This window comes from Pleurodeles waltl, chromosome 2_2 (genome assembly GCF_031143425.1).
Source record: "Pleurodeles waltl isolate 20211129_DDA chromosome 2_2, aPleWal1.hap1.20221129, whole genome shotgun sequence".
NCBI classification, from domain to species: domain Eukaryota; kingdom Metazoa; phylum Chordata; class Amphibia; order Caudata; family Salamandridae; genus Pleurodeles; species Pleurodeles waltl.
In genome coordinates this window covers 1,143,143,523-1,143,160,313 of record NC_090439.1, presented here as the reverse complement: position 1 = coordinate 1,143,160,313, position 16,791 = coordinate 1,143,143,523, and the positions used below count along the sequence as shown (strand labels likewise).

Here is a 16,791-nt window from a genome sequence, read left to right as displayed (position 1 = left end):
CTGTGGCTTTCCTGGCTGTGGCTATCCTAGCTGTGGTTGTGAAGGCTGTGGTGGTGAAGGCTGTGGTGGTGAAGGCTGTGGTGGTGAAGGCTGAGGTGGTGAAGGCTGTGGGTGTGCTGGCTGTGGGTGTCCAGGCAGTGGGTGTCCAGGCAGTGGGTGTCCAGGCAGTGGGTGTGCTGGCTGTGGTTGCCCAGGCTATGGTTGTCCAGGCAGTGGGTTTGCTGGCTGTGGGTTGTCCAGGCTTTGGGTTGTCCGGCTGTGGATGTGCTGGCAGTGGTTGTCCAGGCAGTGGGTTTGCTGGCTGTGGGTTTGTTGGCTGTGGGTGTGCTGGCTTTGGATGTGCTGGCTGTGGATGTGCTGGCTGTGGGTGTGCTGGCTGTGGGTTGTCCGGCTGTGGGTGTGCTGGCAGTGGTTGTCCAGGCAGTGGGTTTGTTGGCAGTGGGTGTGCTGGCTGTGATTGTCCAGGCAGTGGTTGTCCAGGCAGTGGGTTTGCTGGCTGTGGGTTGCCCAGGCTGTGGGTTTTCTGGCTGTGGGTGTGCTGGCAGTGGTTGTCCAGGCAGTGGGTTTGCTGGCTGTGGGTTTGTTGGCTGTGGGTGTGCTGGCTTTGGATTTGTTGGCTGTGGTTGTGCTGGCTGTGGGTGTCCTGGCTGTGGGTTGTCCGGCAGTGGGTGTGCTGGCAGTGGGTTTGTTGGCAGTGGGTTTGTTGGCAGTGGGTGTGCTGGCTGTGGTTGTCCAGGCAGTGGTTGTCCAGGCAGTGGGTTGCCCAGGCTGTGGGTTGTCTGGCTGTGGGTGTGCTGGCAGTGGTTGTCCAGGCAGTGGGTCTGTTGGCAGTGGGTGTGCTGGCTGTGGTTGTCCAGGCAGTGGTTGTCCAGGCAGAGGGTTGCCCAGGCTGTGGGTTGCCCAGGCTGTGGGTTGCCCAGGCTGTGGGTTGCCCAGGCTGTGGGTTGTCTGGCTGTGGGTGTGCTGGCAGTGGTTGTCTAGGCAGTGGGTTTGCTGGCTGTGGGTTTGTTGGCTGTGGGTGTGCTGGCTTTGGATTTGTTGGCTGTGGATGTGCTGGCTGTGGGTGTGCTGGCTGTGGGTTGTCCGGCTGTGGGTGTGCTGGCAGTGGTTGTCCAGGCAGTGGGTTTGTTGGCAGTGGGTGTGCTGGCTGTGGTTGTCTAGGCAGTGGTTGTCCAGGCAGTGGGTTGTCCAGGCAGTGGGTTGCCCAGGCTGTGGGTTGCCCAGGCTGTGGGTTGCCCAGGCTGTGCGTTGTCTGGCTGTGGGTGTGCTGGCAGTGGTTGTCCAGGCAGTGGGTTTGCTGGCTGTGGGTTTGTTGGCTGTGGGTGTGCTGGCTTTGGATTTGTTGGCTGTGGTTGTGCTGGCTGTGGGTGTGCTGGCTGTGGGTGTGCTGGCTGTGGGCGTGCTGGCAGTGGTTGTCCAGGCAGTGGGTTTGTTGGCAGTGGTTGTCCAGGCAGTGGTTGTCCAGGCAGTGGGTTGCCCAGGCAGTGGGTTGCCCAGGCTGTGGGTGTGCTGGCAGTGGTTGTCCAGGCAGTGGGTTTGTTGGCAGTGGGTGTGCTGGCTGTGGTTGTCTAGGCAGTGGTTGTCCTGGCAGTGGGTTGCCCAGGCAGTGGGTTGCCCAGGCAGTGGGTTGCCCAGGCTGTGGGTTGCCCAGGCTGTGTGTTGCCCAGGCTGTGGGTTGTCTGGCTGTGGGTGTGCTGGCAGTGGTTGTCCAGGCAGTGGGTTTGCTGGCTGTGGGTTCGTTGGCTGTGGGTGTGCTGGCTTTGGATTTGTTGGCTGTGGGTGTCCAGGCTGTGGGTGTGCCCAGGACCACCAGAGGTGGAGAACTCTTCAGCCAGATAAGGGGAAGTTGCTTGTAATCAGATGATTCAGCTGGTTTAAAAGATTGTCCAGGGCCGACAAAGGGAGCAGGTGATGTTGCTTCAGGAAGGGATGCTGCGTCAAATTTGCCTATATTTAAGAATTAATTATAACCTTATGCTTTATTGATCAGTGATTAAGTCAGTCTTTGTGCTTTCTCATTACAGACATCCTACGGTAGCAGCCATGGTGAAAAGTGACTCCCAGGGAACACGTAATTCATGTAGGTAAAGCAGAGCAACACTGTAATTATGAAGGGAAGACAAGTATGAGCCATAGTGTAAAGCATACATGTTACGCAGTAGGATTCCAGTATGTATTACCTCTGGTGTAGGAATACTCTAGGGGCACATGGTGGGAACTACTCTATTGATATTATAAAAGTGTGGGCCTAGGTAAGCAGATGGCAAATTATACTGATTATTTATGCTCCAGAGAAGACCCCCTTGATTGGTTTGCACAGATATGCAGTGCACCTGTGTGTGAGCATGGTGCAGGGATCTGTTTCATGCAAATCAATGCAGAACACAAAATGAAGTCTATGTGATAGCAGTCTTCCTGTATACATAACCTCTCAGGGAACAGATTGACTGCATATTCCAATCATTCTTCCCAACAAATTGTAGTTGGTGAAGTGCGTTGGTGAGCATAGCGTTTGGAAACATAGAAACACAACATGTCTTCAGGATCCCCCTAAAATCATCCCTACTTTATACTTGGTTTCTTCTGTCTGCCTCTATTGGTGTATTGTCAAAAAGTAAGTACATATTCTTCTACACTTATCCACTGTGAGGAAATGGGGTGTATTATATGGTGTGGTTGTGCAACCTCACTGTGTAATACACTTACTATCCCCTGTAGGTCCAGGAGGGTTTGTCTGTCAACCCCCAGCTCAACCCTGGGTAGCTGTTGGACTGAGCAGCAAGGCTTACTCAGAGGAACAAGTGTAAAGCATTTAAACAGCACCCAAAAATTAAAAATCAACGCAACACTCACAGCAATTTATAAAAATAGACTGTATTTTTAAAAGAATTTAGACAGTACAGCGAAAAAGATTGTTGGTGATCCTCGGGAGTAGTACCTTCCAAATGCCCACCTTCCAGCAGCTCCGATTCTGGTTGGAATTCCACAGAGTATCAGAGCAGCTAGACCAGGGGAGGGAACTTAAAAGAGTAGAGAGTAAGGAAACATGCAAAGAAAATGCACATATACACCAAACCTTTTAGAAAGTTTGAGCCTCGCCTTTCCTTAGTCTCTGGAGATACATAATCAGCAATTATAAAACACGCAAGATTGAGGTGCCATCAGGGTTAGTCTTTACACCCCTTCATCACAGCCCATGAAGTACCTCACCCTTCAGTGCAGTTAGCTTGGCCTCTCTTTAGATTCAGGGGATGCACAACCAAAAAGCAGAGAATACACTTGTAGGAAAGTCCCTCTTTTTGGCATGGTTACCTCCACTTTTTGCCTGTTGTCAGTGTGCTTAGACTGTTTTCACTGGGATCCTGCTAACCAGGACCCCAGTGATTGCGCTCTCGCCTCTAAATTTGGTTACCTTGGTACCCTTTACACCCCACAATTGGTATACTGGTGTACCCCTGTAAGTCCCTAGAATATGGTACCTAAGTGACCAGGGCATTGGTACACCAGGGGTCCCCCATGGGCTGCAGCATGTATCATGCCACCCGTGGGATTCCATGCAAACTGTGGCTGCAGGCCTGCCATTTGCAGCTTTCGTGAAAAGGTGCATGCACCCTTTCACTGCTGGTCACTACACAAGGTCCCCTGTAAGTCACCCCTATGGTAGGCCCTGCAAGCCCTAAGGGCAAGGTGCAGGTCCCAGTCTGTGGGGGCACCCTTGCAAGAGCATAGGTGCCCATACGAACTCCAGTTCCAATTCCCTGGACTTGGTAAGTGTGGGGAAGCCATTTTAGGTATGTACCGGCATAGGGCAGCTACCTAATGGTAACTCCGAAACTAGGCATGTTTGGTATCAAACATGTTGGAATCATACCCCAATACTAATGCCAGTATTGGTGGCATGATTTCCAGCACTCTGGGGGCTCCAGTATTGCTCCTACCGGTCTCCCAGGGTCTGCGGGCAGCCCACGCTGCTGCAGCCCCTCAGACAGGATTCTGCCCTCCTGCTGCTTGACCAGCTCAAGCGGGGGAAGGCAGTGTAGGAAGCTGCCTCTGTATATATCAAAATGGGATACAGTAAGCACAGAGTCCAGGGGTTCCCAACAGGCTTTACAGAGGCTAAAGTAGATAATTCTAATGCTCTCTTTTGTGGTAGTGTGGTCGAGCAGTTAGGCTTATCAGAGGGTAGTGCAAAGCATTTGTTGTATACACACAGTCAAGAAATAAGGCACACACTGAATGATTAACTCCGGGCCAATGTATTTATGTAGTAAAAATATATTTTTTACTTTATCTCTAGAATCAAAAGATTCTTGTTGCAGGTAAATACAGTTGTAAGTATGTATCAAGCATATGTATCAAATGTATTTTGTTTAGGTTTGGCAAATAAAACAGTTTACAGGCAAGTAACACTTCTCACTTTCAAGAGTTGACAGTGCAGTTTTCAGTACAGTCCGAGGGTAGGAAAAGTGTTAATGCAGTTTTGAGATAAGTACTCGACTTACAGTTCCAGTGTCCGGGGTTAGGATGTCCACTGGTCATGGTTCAAGTTGACCCCAAACATGCACCACCAGCTACACAGGCCGGTCGGGTGCAGAGGTCAAAGTTGGTGCTGTATTTAGAATGGGATCCTATAGAGACTGGGGGCACTCGGAAACAGATCTGTTGGCAGGTAAGTACCCTCGACTTCGGAGGCCAGTCCTGGCAATTTAGGTGAGCACCCGGGGGGCCACAGGTTAGCACCAAACACAGCAGCACTGGGGAGACCGGGTGCAGGGTCCCAACACAGTGTCGGGCTCCTAATGCTTTTCAATTGGTGGCCCCTCTGGATCACAAAGATAAGGCAAGCTGGGTCCAAGGGGTGGATTCTGGAAAACCAAAGGCTGGACAAGGGCGAGGGCCGCTTGCTGAACGTTGCTGGACCATTGGTCGGATTCCCCAAGGCCAGGGGACTGCAAGTGCAGGGGTACCTTTGGACATCGGGTATCTTCGTCCGGTTCTCTCACGATCAAGGGGGTCCTCTGGATTTAGGCTTCAGGCGTCGTCGTGTTGGGCAGGAGGGGTCAACCCAGGGTGAGCTCAAGGTCAGAATCACCCGGGGTCCTGCTCTGGGCCGGTGGGCCAGCTAGACTCGGGTCGTGGGCATCAGGTGCAGAGTGGGCAGGGCTCGCAGCTCCGGGGCGGTTCTGGAGTCCTTTGTTGTTGGACAGGGCAGCTGTCCTCTGGAGTTCTTGGTCCTCTGCTGGGCAGGCAGTCATCTAGGGGGTTGTAGAGGTCGCTGGTCCTGCAGGATGTATCGCCTTTTTATAGCTGAGTCATTGAAGATGCAGAAAGGCCGGAAGGGCTGGGGGCAAGTCAGTTGTCGTCTGGAATCTTCACTGCTGGAGGGTCGGCTTAGCAGACCTTCTTTCTTCTTGTCTTTAGGTTGCCAGGAATCTGATGAGTAAGGTTCAGGGGTGCCCTTAAATACTAGATTTAGATGCGTTACAAAGGTCAGTGGGCAGTAGCCAATGGCTACTGTCTCCGAGGGTGGCTACACCATTCCTACACCCACTCCCTTTGGGGAGAGGGCACATTCCTATCCCTATTGGTCCCTTTCCTCCAAACCATGATGGAGGATTCTGCAAGGAGGGGGTCACTTCAGCTCTGGAGTGGTCCCAGCTGAAGTGGTCACTCTTCCTTCTTTTTCGTAATGTTCCCTCCAGACTTGCCAAAAGTGGGGCTTGGTCCGGGGGGGGGCGGGCATTTCCACTGGCTGGAATGCCCTAGGGCACTGTAACACGAAGCCTGAGCCTTTGAGGCTCACCGCTAAGTGTTACAGTTCCTGCAGGGGGGAGGTGTGAAGCACCTCCACCCAGAGCAGGCTTTGTTCCTGACCCCAGAGAGCACAAAGGCTCCCCATGGGGTCAGAAACCTGTCTGTTAGTGGCAGGCTGGCACAAACTGGTCAGTCCTACACTAAAGGGCTGGGTAAAATACAGGGGGCATCTTTAAGATGCCCTCTGAGTGCATTTTACAATAAATCCAACACTGGCATCTGTGTAGGTTTATTGTCCTGAGAAGTTTGATACCAAACTCTCTCCTCTGGGGTCGGCAAGACTTCAGCTGTGCCAAAGAAGCAAGAAGGAATCTCCCTTGGAGTGAAGGAGTCACTCCCCTGCATCTGCAGGCCCTAAGGCAACGACGTCTGGCTGTTGTGTTGAGATCTGCTGTCCTCTGGACCTGTAAAGATTCTTTAACACAGGTGGTAGTTCTGAGGAGTCTTCTGGGTCCTCTCTTCCTTCCTTCCAACTTGGGAGACAGTGAGCCCTTGCCTCTTCCTCCAGGACGGAATCCCTGTGCACCACGACTGTTGCAGCAACCAAGGCTTTTTGACTTCTGCTCTGAGGGAACTTCAAGCTCCAAGTAGCCCCAGCCCCCAGCATTCTATCTCTACAAGGACAGTCTCCACTCTGCTGCTCCAGAAACGTAGTACTCCTCTTCAGGTGTGCTGCCTGGGCCTCACTGCAATTTGCTGTGCCTGTTGCTAGTGGGTTTCTTGTGGGGGGCTGACTGCTTCTGCTGGCTCTCCTTTTTTCTTAGGGTCAGCCCAGACTCCCCTCCAAGGGTCAAGACCCCAGGACCTGGACATATCCTTCAGCTCAAATTTGCATTTGCTTGTGGTTGTTGGTGGTCATCCAGACCACTGACCCATTTGCAATCCGACGACTGTCGAGGGACAGCTCCTAAGCAACTTCAGGGACTCCTCTGCATCTCCTGGATCTTGCAGTCCATCCACCACCGTCGACCCGGAACTTCACCCACAGAAGGGTGGGCATTGTCTCCTGCCCCACCTGGACACTCCTGCATGGACTGGACTCTGACCCTTTCTTTTATAGGCCCTATTCATCAGGAATCCACCATTGGGTTCCACTGGACTGGTCCTGTCCTTGCATTGTTCCAGTTCCTCATGTTAGCCTATGGGACAACCAGGTAACTTACCTGTGCTCTCCTGGTCGCTGGGGGTCTTCTAGATACTCACCTTTTGGGGTTCCATACTCTCCCAGCCCTTGGCTAACAACTCCATATCCTTTGGTAGGGACCCATTCTCACATTCCACTATTTTGGTATATGGTTTGGCCCCCCTATGGGGCCTATACTATTTCTAAAGATTTTATGCTAATTCGTAGTATTCACCTGTGTACATTTTGTGTGTACTTACCTCCAGAAAGTGGTCATTGCCTATAGTATTCTAGTTCAGTGTTCTTATAATAAGTACCTTATTTTTTGCAACACTGTGTGGTTCCTTTCATGTGTGATAAGTTACTGTGGTATTGCAAGTGCTTCACACTCCTCCTAGATAAGTCTTGGCTGCTCACCAGAGCTACCACTATAGAGCCATGGCTTCCTAAATACTATAATGCTTACTAACAAGGGTTGCCTGGACCTGGTATAAGGTGCCAACACCATAGGTGTCCACCACACACCAGGCCAGCCTCCTACAACACTGATCTGAGATTACATCAGTGTTAATTACCACAAACCTTGTATCACAGCCTGGATATAATGGGTGTCTTTTACCAAATATGTAAAATCACAACTTGCATGCAGTGTGCACTATTAATTCAATACATCCTTAATCAATAATAAGAATAAGTTCTTTGTCCACTCAGAGTTACTTCACTCTGAGGGTTCAAGGAAGTTCCTAGACTGCACCTCATTTTCGATAAAGTCTTTATAGTGTGCCTGCCTCAAAAGATATTTCCGGGTCACACTCCTTGGAACATGACAGCAAGAATAATTAGGGTATTTCCTACTGTTTCTCCATCTGCACAGGGTAGGCGTTGCATCGCAGTGACACGGAGGCAGAAAGGAAGTGGCCACCAAGTCGGCCTGTGCCTTCCTCGTCGATTTCCTGCAGAACTGAATTCAAAGTTCCCTCCTTCCAGCTGCTTGCGTGCTGAAGCTGTTGGGTCCCTTGGAATCTGAATAACAGGCACGCAATTATGTCAGTGGGCCCCTTAAGCAGTGCAGGTAGCATGATGGCCACTAAAAGTTCTGAAACCACACAAGAAACTTGAGGATGGTAACTATCTTAACCTAGTGTCCAAGGATGGCGGCGATCTTAGCCTAGTCTATAAGGATGGTGACCATCTTGACCTACTCTGTATAGATGGCAGCCATATTGCAGGGGTGTGGAATTTAATAAAATATCTACTTGTCCATGGGACAGGTTGCTTCTCAAATCTACTTGTCCTATAAAAAAATCTACTTGTCCCTTTGGTGCCATGTAGTTTACAAATTATGGCAGCAATCTCATTATGTAAGAGCTTTGATGATAGCCTCTATGATTATGCTTTAGCTACTAATTTAGTAGGGCTTAAATTCTTGCAATTTCATTCCCTACTTTAGCAATTTCCTTATTTTGCCACCTTTTCGCAGATATACATACTGGGTCTGGAGAAAGCAGTAGGCAATGGTTACAGGGCTGGAATGCCTTTGAGTCTGCAAACCTGCTAACTTGTATGTTTAAGGATTTTCACCAGCTCTTCTCTAATCTCTTCCGATACTGAGAAAGGTTGGAAATGTACTTCTGAAAATGGCAGAAGTAGAAGTTCTTCTAAGGTTAGGAAACAAATGGTTGGAGGGAAAGTGAACTTGTAAACGCTCAATAGATTTTCACATGAGCAAATCTACACATGCATATTTGCTAGTGCTAAAATACAGATCACAAATACTTTCTAGGAGTACATTTTCCTGGTCTACTTCTGTAGGTTCTTGTGAATTCACAAAAGCCACTAATTCAAAGACATATACAAAGGGTGCACTGTTGTGGTTTTCTTTAAGAACTTGGTCCTTAATTAAGTCTGGCGTTAACCAATACATTTTGTTTTTATTAAACTTCTATTTCTCTCTGTATGCATGGGTTGGCTTTACTGAGAGTGATCATATTCTGCTCTTCCACAAGGAGCATATTGGCACACAAAGTAGTTTTGTTCAGTGCCAGGACCTGCTGTGGCAATCAGTGACATAACAAAACTGGCGGGGGCCCCCCTGCAAAGAACATGGAAGGAATCCCCCCTACATACTCACTCAGGGCAGGTGCTGTGCTAATGGGGCCTCTTGGAGGGGTCCCCCGACACCGCAGGGGCTCTGGGGCCTTTGTTACACCACTGGTGGCAATGTGTGCTTTTTGAGACCAAAAAAAAATGTTTTTGCTTTTTGCCAATGTTTGTTACAATGGTGAGGGCCTGGCAGCTTCTCCATTAATAAGGTGTTACAAAAGCCATGTCAAAACAAGACACGCATTGACAAAGCCAAAAGACTCACAACAAATGTCGGATCGGTTGGCTTTGCCAGTGCTTGTTTATTTTCATGCTTCCCATAATCTTGTTGAAAATGGTTACACTTATTTTCCATTAGAAATATTTTTTTGAAATATTAGCATGCGTCAACAAATGTTACTAAATGACGCTTTAAAGAAATAGCACCTAAAATTTCATAGTATCAAAATGTTTTTTTCATACTTGCATTTTTTTCCTGAACGTTTTATTTCAAAAGCAAATAATCATCACTCTTGCTTACAACCTTCTGCAAAAATTTGCATCTAGTCAGAGAGCATTCTGGGAGCATTATACTTAGCCTCATATTGTTAAACTTTTCAAACAAGTGCATATACTTTTTTTTACTGGAACTACTGTCAGTAGTGCAGTGTGACCTTAAAACGTTTATTTACAGCGCTCCTTTAATAGTAAAGGCTTTTCAATAATGAACCATAAATACAAGTTCGAACAGTCTTAACATATGGACACCCATATTACCTCAACTGCAGAGAGTTCCCTTATCTGTAAACTGGCAACCAAAGGGTTTGTGCTGCAGGGGGTTGGGCCTACTTGTCCCAAGGACAAAATAAACATGAAAACTTGTTGCCCTTGACCCCAAACAATATGTCCTGGGTGTGGGGCTATTGGTCAGCTGACGTCAGACACAAGGAAAACCAGCCGCCCCAGGTGGAAAAAGGACCAGGAGGAAGCCCCTGTTGAGGGACTTCAGGAACACCCTGGACCCCTCCTGGACTCAGTAAACTTGGGTGAAACTATGTGGATCCGGTCTTGGTCCTCAGCGTTGCACGGTGACTGTGGTAACAGCATGAAGACTTTGGGCTACCAAAGCTGTTGTGTGCCCTATGCTGCGAACAGGAGGTCAGTCAACTTGCCCTTGGAGTTTTCTTGGCTTCAACGGGCTCAGAAGACAACTTCTCCTTGAGCAGGACACACTCTTCTCTAGCCGCCAGGTGCAGTCTTTGTCAGAGCTGCCTCTCTTTGCTGATCCCTCTGAGCAGCAGGCCAGTGTTTCTTTGGTCCTTCTTCCAAGTTGGTCGAGATCTGATGTCTGGATTCCAAGGGTGCCTCCATTATGCTCAGCAAATGCCCTCAGGTTAGGCTGCAATTGATAGTCCATGGGCTATAGGGTTCCCTTCCACCTGGTGACCACTTCCTGTGGAGTGTGGCATCTGGCTATCCCAAGATACATAATTCTGACCCCTCTCTCGATGTTCAGATCTCCATAGCCCACCCCGGGGTGTGGCTAACTTGGGCCTGCAGGCCCCGGTGGGAACCAGATTGACAACGAGTTTCCCTCTTTGCTTCCCATGCCAGCTTATCTGCCTCAATAATGGGGCAGCCCTCCCCATGGTCTTCCCCTTTGAAGCCTGCCTTTTGAGGCTGACACCCAAGGGTTTCCTGCAGGAGGGAGATGACGCCTCAATGGCCTGCAATCCCTAATTGTTCTCTTCCTGAGAGTCTTTAGCACATCTCTGCAGAAGGGCAGACAACTTTCTTGTGGAGCAGGCTCCAGGTGTGCCCGACAAGGCACAGGAGTTTTAAAAACAACAAAGTGTCAGCTTTTCTAAAACTGCACACTGCAACAAGTTACCTTAATTTTGACTTGAAAGACAAGTCTGGCTTAATGTAACAGGTTGTTTGATATTGTGGAGTGGCCACTTTGGTTGCATCGTTCAGGAGTTAGCACAGCTGAGGGCTCAGCATATAACCCTGCACTCACTAATTGGACGACCAATCCTTTCCACAGTAAAAACGATTGTTTTGCATGCTTTACTGTCAGGACATGTAAAGTACATGTCCTTCCTGTGTCATATGTTGCACTCTGCCTTTAGGGCTCGATAGGCCTGCCAGAGGAGTGACTTATACACATGTCCAGGGAAAGTGGAGGCTTTGCCATTGCTTTCAATGGCAAGGTTGGGCTAGCAGTGCGTGACTGCTCTACCAGTTTGCAGTGGCAGGCTGGAGGACATGTTTTGTTTGAGGGACCTCCAGGGTGGCACAATCAGTGCTGCAAGCCCTGGAGTACCCTTCGAACTTACTTGCTCTGGATACCAAGGTACCATTTACTTGGGACTTACAGGTAAGTTAACCATTTCCAATTGGGTAGAATCAATTCGACATATACCTAGGGCTGACTGTAGGAAGCTGGCCTGGTGTGTGGTGAGCACCTATGGTGTAAGCAGCTTATACTAGGTACGTCCAGGTATCCCCTATTAGTGAAGTGTAGGCAGTGTCTAGGAAGCCAGGGCTCTCTAGAGGTAGCAGTGGATGAGCAGCTGAGACATATCTAGGAAACATGCAAAGCTTATGCAATATCACTATAGTCACACAGCACTTACACACAAGAAAGAACCACACAGATTTAGAAAAATAAAGGTACCTTATTATGGTAACACAAATACCAAAATACTGTATAGACAGTACCCCAACCGGAGGTAAGTAAGCACACTATTATATACACATTAGCAATCAGGAAATAGCAGAGAAGGCAATAGGCATTGGTAAAAGCAATAGAAAACAGTGAGGGCCCTACGGGAGGGCCAAACCATATCCTAAAAAAGTGGAATCTGAAAGGCCGTCCCTCACCCAAGGAAGTGGAATCAGTAGAGCAGAGCTGGAGGAACTAGCAACCCCAAGAGATGAGTACCAGGGTTCCCCCCAGCAACCAGGAGAGAAGAGGTAAGTACCTGGTTTTCCCCAAAACCAACAGGAGGACTTTGGAAAAGGACTGTGCAAGTCCCAGACAAGACTAGGAGAAACCAGAGGTGGATCCTGACAGAAGAGGACCTGCAAAGGAAGAGGACCAAGTCCAGTTCGAGTTGGAGTGTCTGGTTGTGGCAGGAGCCACTACCCACCATTCTGTGGATGCAGGACCAGGTCAACGGTGGATGAAGAAAGTCAGCAGTGCAGCACAGGAGCAGAAGAGGAGTTCCAGAAGTGATGCAAGTGATGTCCCACGTCAGTGGTCGTGATGCAGTCAGTAAGTGGTGCTGGAAAAACACCAACCAGCATTGGCAAATGCAAGAGTCAGAGAAGAAGGTTTTGCAAGGCTGAAGAGGACCAGCGAGGCCCTGGGCACTCGACCCAAGGCGGAGAGTCCAAGGTGACCCTCAGCATCTGGGAGAGTAACAAGAAGAGGATGCAGCCCCTAAGGGCAGCAGGCACAGTGTAGGAAAGTACCATCTTGCCTGGCATGTTACCCCCATTTTTCACTGTATATATGTTGTTTTAGTTGTATGTGTCACTGGGACCCTGTTCACCAGGGCCCCAGTGCTTATAAGTGTGCCTGAATGTGTTACCTGTGTAGTGACTAACTGTCTCACTGAGGCTCTGCTAATCAGAACCTCAGTGGTTATGCTCTCTCATTTCTTTCTAAATTGTCACTAACAGGCTAGTGACCAATTTTACCAATTTACATTGGCTTACTGGAACACCCTTATAATTCCCTAGTATATGGTACTGAGGTACCCAGGGTATTGGGGTTCCAGGAGATCCCTACGGGCTACAGCATTTCTTTTGCCACCCATAGGGAGCTCTGACAATTCTTACACAGGCCTGCCACTGCAGCCTGAGTGAAATAACGTCCACGTTATTTCACAGCCATTTTACACTGCACTTAAGTAACTTATAAGTCACCTATATGTCTAACCTTTACCTGGTAAAGGTTAGGTGCAAAGTTACTTAGTGTGAGGGCATCCTGGCACTAGCCAAGGTGTCCCCACATTGTTCAGGGCCAATTCCCTGAACTTTGTTAGTGCGGGGACACCATTACACGCGTGCACTACATATAGGACACTACCTATATGTAGCTTCACAATGGTAACTCCGAATATGGCCATGTAACATGTCTAAGATCATGGAATTGCCCCCTCTATGCCATCCTGGCATTGTTGGCACAATTCCATGATCCCAGTGGTCTGTAGCACAGACCCTGGTACTGCCAAACTGCCTTTCCTGGGGTTTCACTGCAGCTGCTGCTGCTGCCAACCCCTCAGACAGGTTTCTGCCCTCCTGGGGTCAAGCCAGGCTTGTCCCAGGATGGCAGAACAAAGGACTTCCCCTGAGAGAGGGTGTTACACCCTCTCCCTTTGGAAAATGGTGTGAAGGCAGGGGAGGAGTAGCCTCCCCCAGCCTCTGGAAATGCTTTCTTGGGCACAGATGTGCCCAATTCTGCATAAGCCAGTCTACACCGATTCAGGGGACCCCTTAGCCCTGCTCTGGCGCGAAACTGGACAAAGGAAAGGGGAGTGACCACTCCCCTGACCTGCACCTCCCCTGGGAGGTGTCCAGAGCTCCTCCAGTGTGCTCCAGACCTCTGCCATCTTGGAAACAGAGGTGCTGCTGGCACACTGGACTGCTCTGAGTGGCCAGTGCCACCAGGTGACGTCAGAGACTCCTTGTGATAGGATCCTTCAGGTGTTGCTAGCCTATCCTCTCTCCTAAGTAGCCAAACCCTCTTTTCTGGCTATTTAGGGTCTCTGTCTCTGGGGAAACTTTAGATAACGAATGCAAGAGCTCATCCGAGTTCCTCTGCATCTCTCTCTTCACCTTCTGCCAAGGAATCGACTGCTGACCGCACTGGAAGCCTGCAAACCTGCAACAAAGTAGCTAAGACGACTACTGCAACTCTGTAACACTGATCCTGCCGCCGTCTCGACTGTTTTCCTGGTGGTGCATACTGTGGGGGTAGTCTGCCTCCTCTCTGCACTAGAAGCTCCGAAGAAATCTCCTGTGGGTCGACGGAATCTTCCCCCTGCAACTGCAGGCACCAAAAAGCTGCATTACCGGTCCCTTGGGTCTCCTCTCAGCACGACGAGCGAGGTCCCTCGAATCCAGCAACTCTGTCCAAGTGACTCCCACAGTCCAGTGACTCTTCAGTCCAAGTTTGGTGGAGGTAAGTCCTTGCCTCCCCACGCCAGACTGCATTGTTGGAAACCGCGTCTTTTGCAGCTACTCCGGCCGCTGTGCACTTCCGGCGGAAATCCTTTGTGCACAGCCAAGCCTGGGTCCACGGCACTCTAACCTGCATTGCACGACTTTCTAAGTTGGTCTCCGGCGACGTGGGACTCCTTTGTGTAACTTCGGGTGAGAACCATTTCACGCATCATCGTAGTGCCTGTTTTTGGCACTTCTCCGGGTGCTACCTGCTGCTGAGAGGGCTCCTTGTCTTGCTCGACGTCCCTTCTCTCTCCTGGTCCAATTTTCGACCTCCTGGTCCCTCCAGGGCCACAGCAGCGTCCAAAAACGCTAACCGCACGATTTGCAGCTAGCAAGGCTTGTTAGCGTTCATTCGGCGGGAAAACACTTCTGCACGACTCTCCACGGCGAGAGGGATCCGTCCACCAAAGGGGAAGTCTCTAGCCCTTTTCATTCCTGCAGAAACCTCAGCTTCTTCTGTCCAGTAGAAGCTTCTTTGCACCCACAGCTGGCATTTCCTGGGCATATGCCCATCTCCGACTTGCTTGTGACTTTTGGACTTGGTCCCCTTGTTCCACAGGTACCCTAGATTGGAAATCCATCGTTGTTGCATTGTTGGTTTGTGTCTTTCCTGCATTATTCCTCTATCACAACTTCTTTGTCTTTTGGGGAACTTTAGTGCACTTTGCACTCACTTTTCAGGGTCTTGGGGAGGGTTATTTTTCTAACTCTCACTATTTTCTAATAGTCCCAGCGACCCTCTACAAGGTCACATAGGTTTGGGGTCCATTCGTGGTTCGCATTCCACTTTTGGAGTATATGGTTTGTGTTGCCCCTATCCCTATGTTTCCCCATTGCATCCTATTGTAACTATACATTGTTTGCACTGTTTTCTAAGACTATACTGCATATTTTTGCTATTGTGTATATATATCTTGTGTATATTTCCTATCCTCTCACTGAGGGTACACTCTAAGATACTTTGGCATATTGTCATAAAAATAAAGTACCTTTATTTTTAGTATAACTGTGTATTGTGTTTTCTTATGATATTGTGCAAGTGACACTTGTGGTACTGTAGTAGCTTCACACGTCTCCTAGTTCAGCCTAAGCTGCTCTGCTAAGCTACCATTATCTATCAGCCTAAGCTGCTAGACACCCTATACACTAATAAGGGATAACTGGGCCTGGTGCAAGGTGCAAGTACCCCTTGGTACTCACTACAAGCCAGTCCAGCCTCCTACATTGGTTGTGCAGCGGTGGGATAAGTGCTTTGAGACTACTTACCACTCTTGTCATTGTACTTTTCATAAGAGAAAAATATACAAAACAAGGTCAGTGTATATACACATAGCCAAAAAGTTTTGCATTTCCTCTTTTCACTCTTTTCTAAGTGCTGAAAAGTACTTCTAAACTTTCTAAAAAATTCTAAAAAGTTTTAAAAGTTTTTTTTTCTCTGTCTTTCTAAAAGCTCTGACAAACTTTTTTCTCTTTTTCTATCACTTTAACTCTCTCTAAAAATGTCTGGCACAGGCCAAAATGTTGATCTGTCCAAACTTGCATATGACCACCTTAGCTGGAAAGGAGCAAGGAGTCTCTGTGTAGAGAGAGGTTTGAGTGTAGGGAAGAATCCTTCCTTGGAATTGTTGCTTAATATGCTTAGAGAACAAGATAAGGCCATAGGGGCCACATCTGTTGAAAAAGTAGCAAATGGTTCCCAATCTGATCCAGGGACTCCCCCAGTTAAAGATTTAGGAAAGAAAGTTCCTAGCCTGCCCATTACTAGACAGTCTAGCATAGTTGGTAATGATGAAGAGCCACACCATACAAATAGTGTTGTCTCACATCATAGCAAGAGCATTTATTCACACCACAGTGGAAGTGATGTTTCTGTTAGCCAAGCTGTTAGGGTGGCTTCTGTAAGGGACAGGTCTCCTTCTGTTCATTCTTCTGTGTCTAAGAATGTCCCTCCCACCAACCCTGATGACAGATTGTTAGAAAGGGAACTCAATAAGTTGAGGGTGGAACAAACCAGACTGAAGCTTAAAAAGCAACAGCTGGATTTGGATAGACAGTCTTTAGAATTAGAGAAGGAAAGACAGAAGTTGGGTTTAGAAACCCATGGTGGCAGCAGCAGTATTCCCCATAGTCATCCTGCAAAAGAGCATGATTCCAGGAATCTGCACAAGATAGTTCCCCCTTATAAGGAGGGGGATGACATTAACAAGTGGTTTGCTGCACTTGAGAGGGCCTGTGTTGTACAGGATGTCCCTCAAAGGCAGTGGGCTGCTATCCTATGGCTAGCATTTAGTGGAAAAGGTAGGGATAGGCTCCTTACTGTGAAAGAAAGTGATGCCAATAATTTTACAGTACTTAAGAATGCACTCCTGGATGGTTATGGCTTAACCACTGAACAATACAGGATAAAGTTCAGAGAGACCAAAAAGGAGTCTTCACAAGACTGGGTTGATTTCATTGACCATTCAGTGAAGGCCTTGGAGGGGTGGTTACATGGCAGTAAAGTTACTGATTATGACAGCCTGTATAACTTGATC

General features: G+C 48.7%; 1 protein-coding gene across 3 annotated transcripts in view; it reads left to right on the top strand.

Annotated features, from left to right (window-relative positions):
* Positions 1-16,791, top strand: part of LOC138282977 (GTPase IMAP family member 7-like) — a 133,974-nt gene that overhangs the window by 15,303 nt on the left and 101,880 nt on the right. For all 3 annotated transcript variants that reach the window (XM_069221067.1, XM_069221066.1, XM_069221065.1), the window contains exon 2: positions 2,025-2,080. In XM_069221067.1, coding sequence (XP_069077168.1) covers positions 2,044-2,080 — 37 coding nt within the window. In that variant the 5' untranslated portion in view covers positions 2,025-2,043. The remainder of the gene's footprint in view (positions 1-2,024; positions 2,081-16,791) is intronic.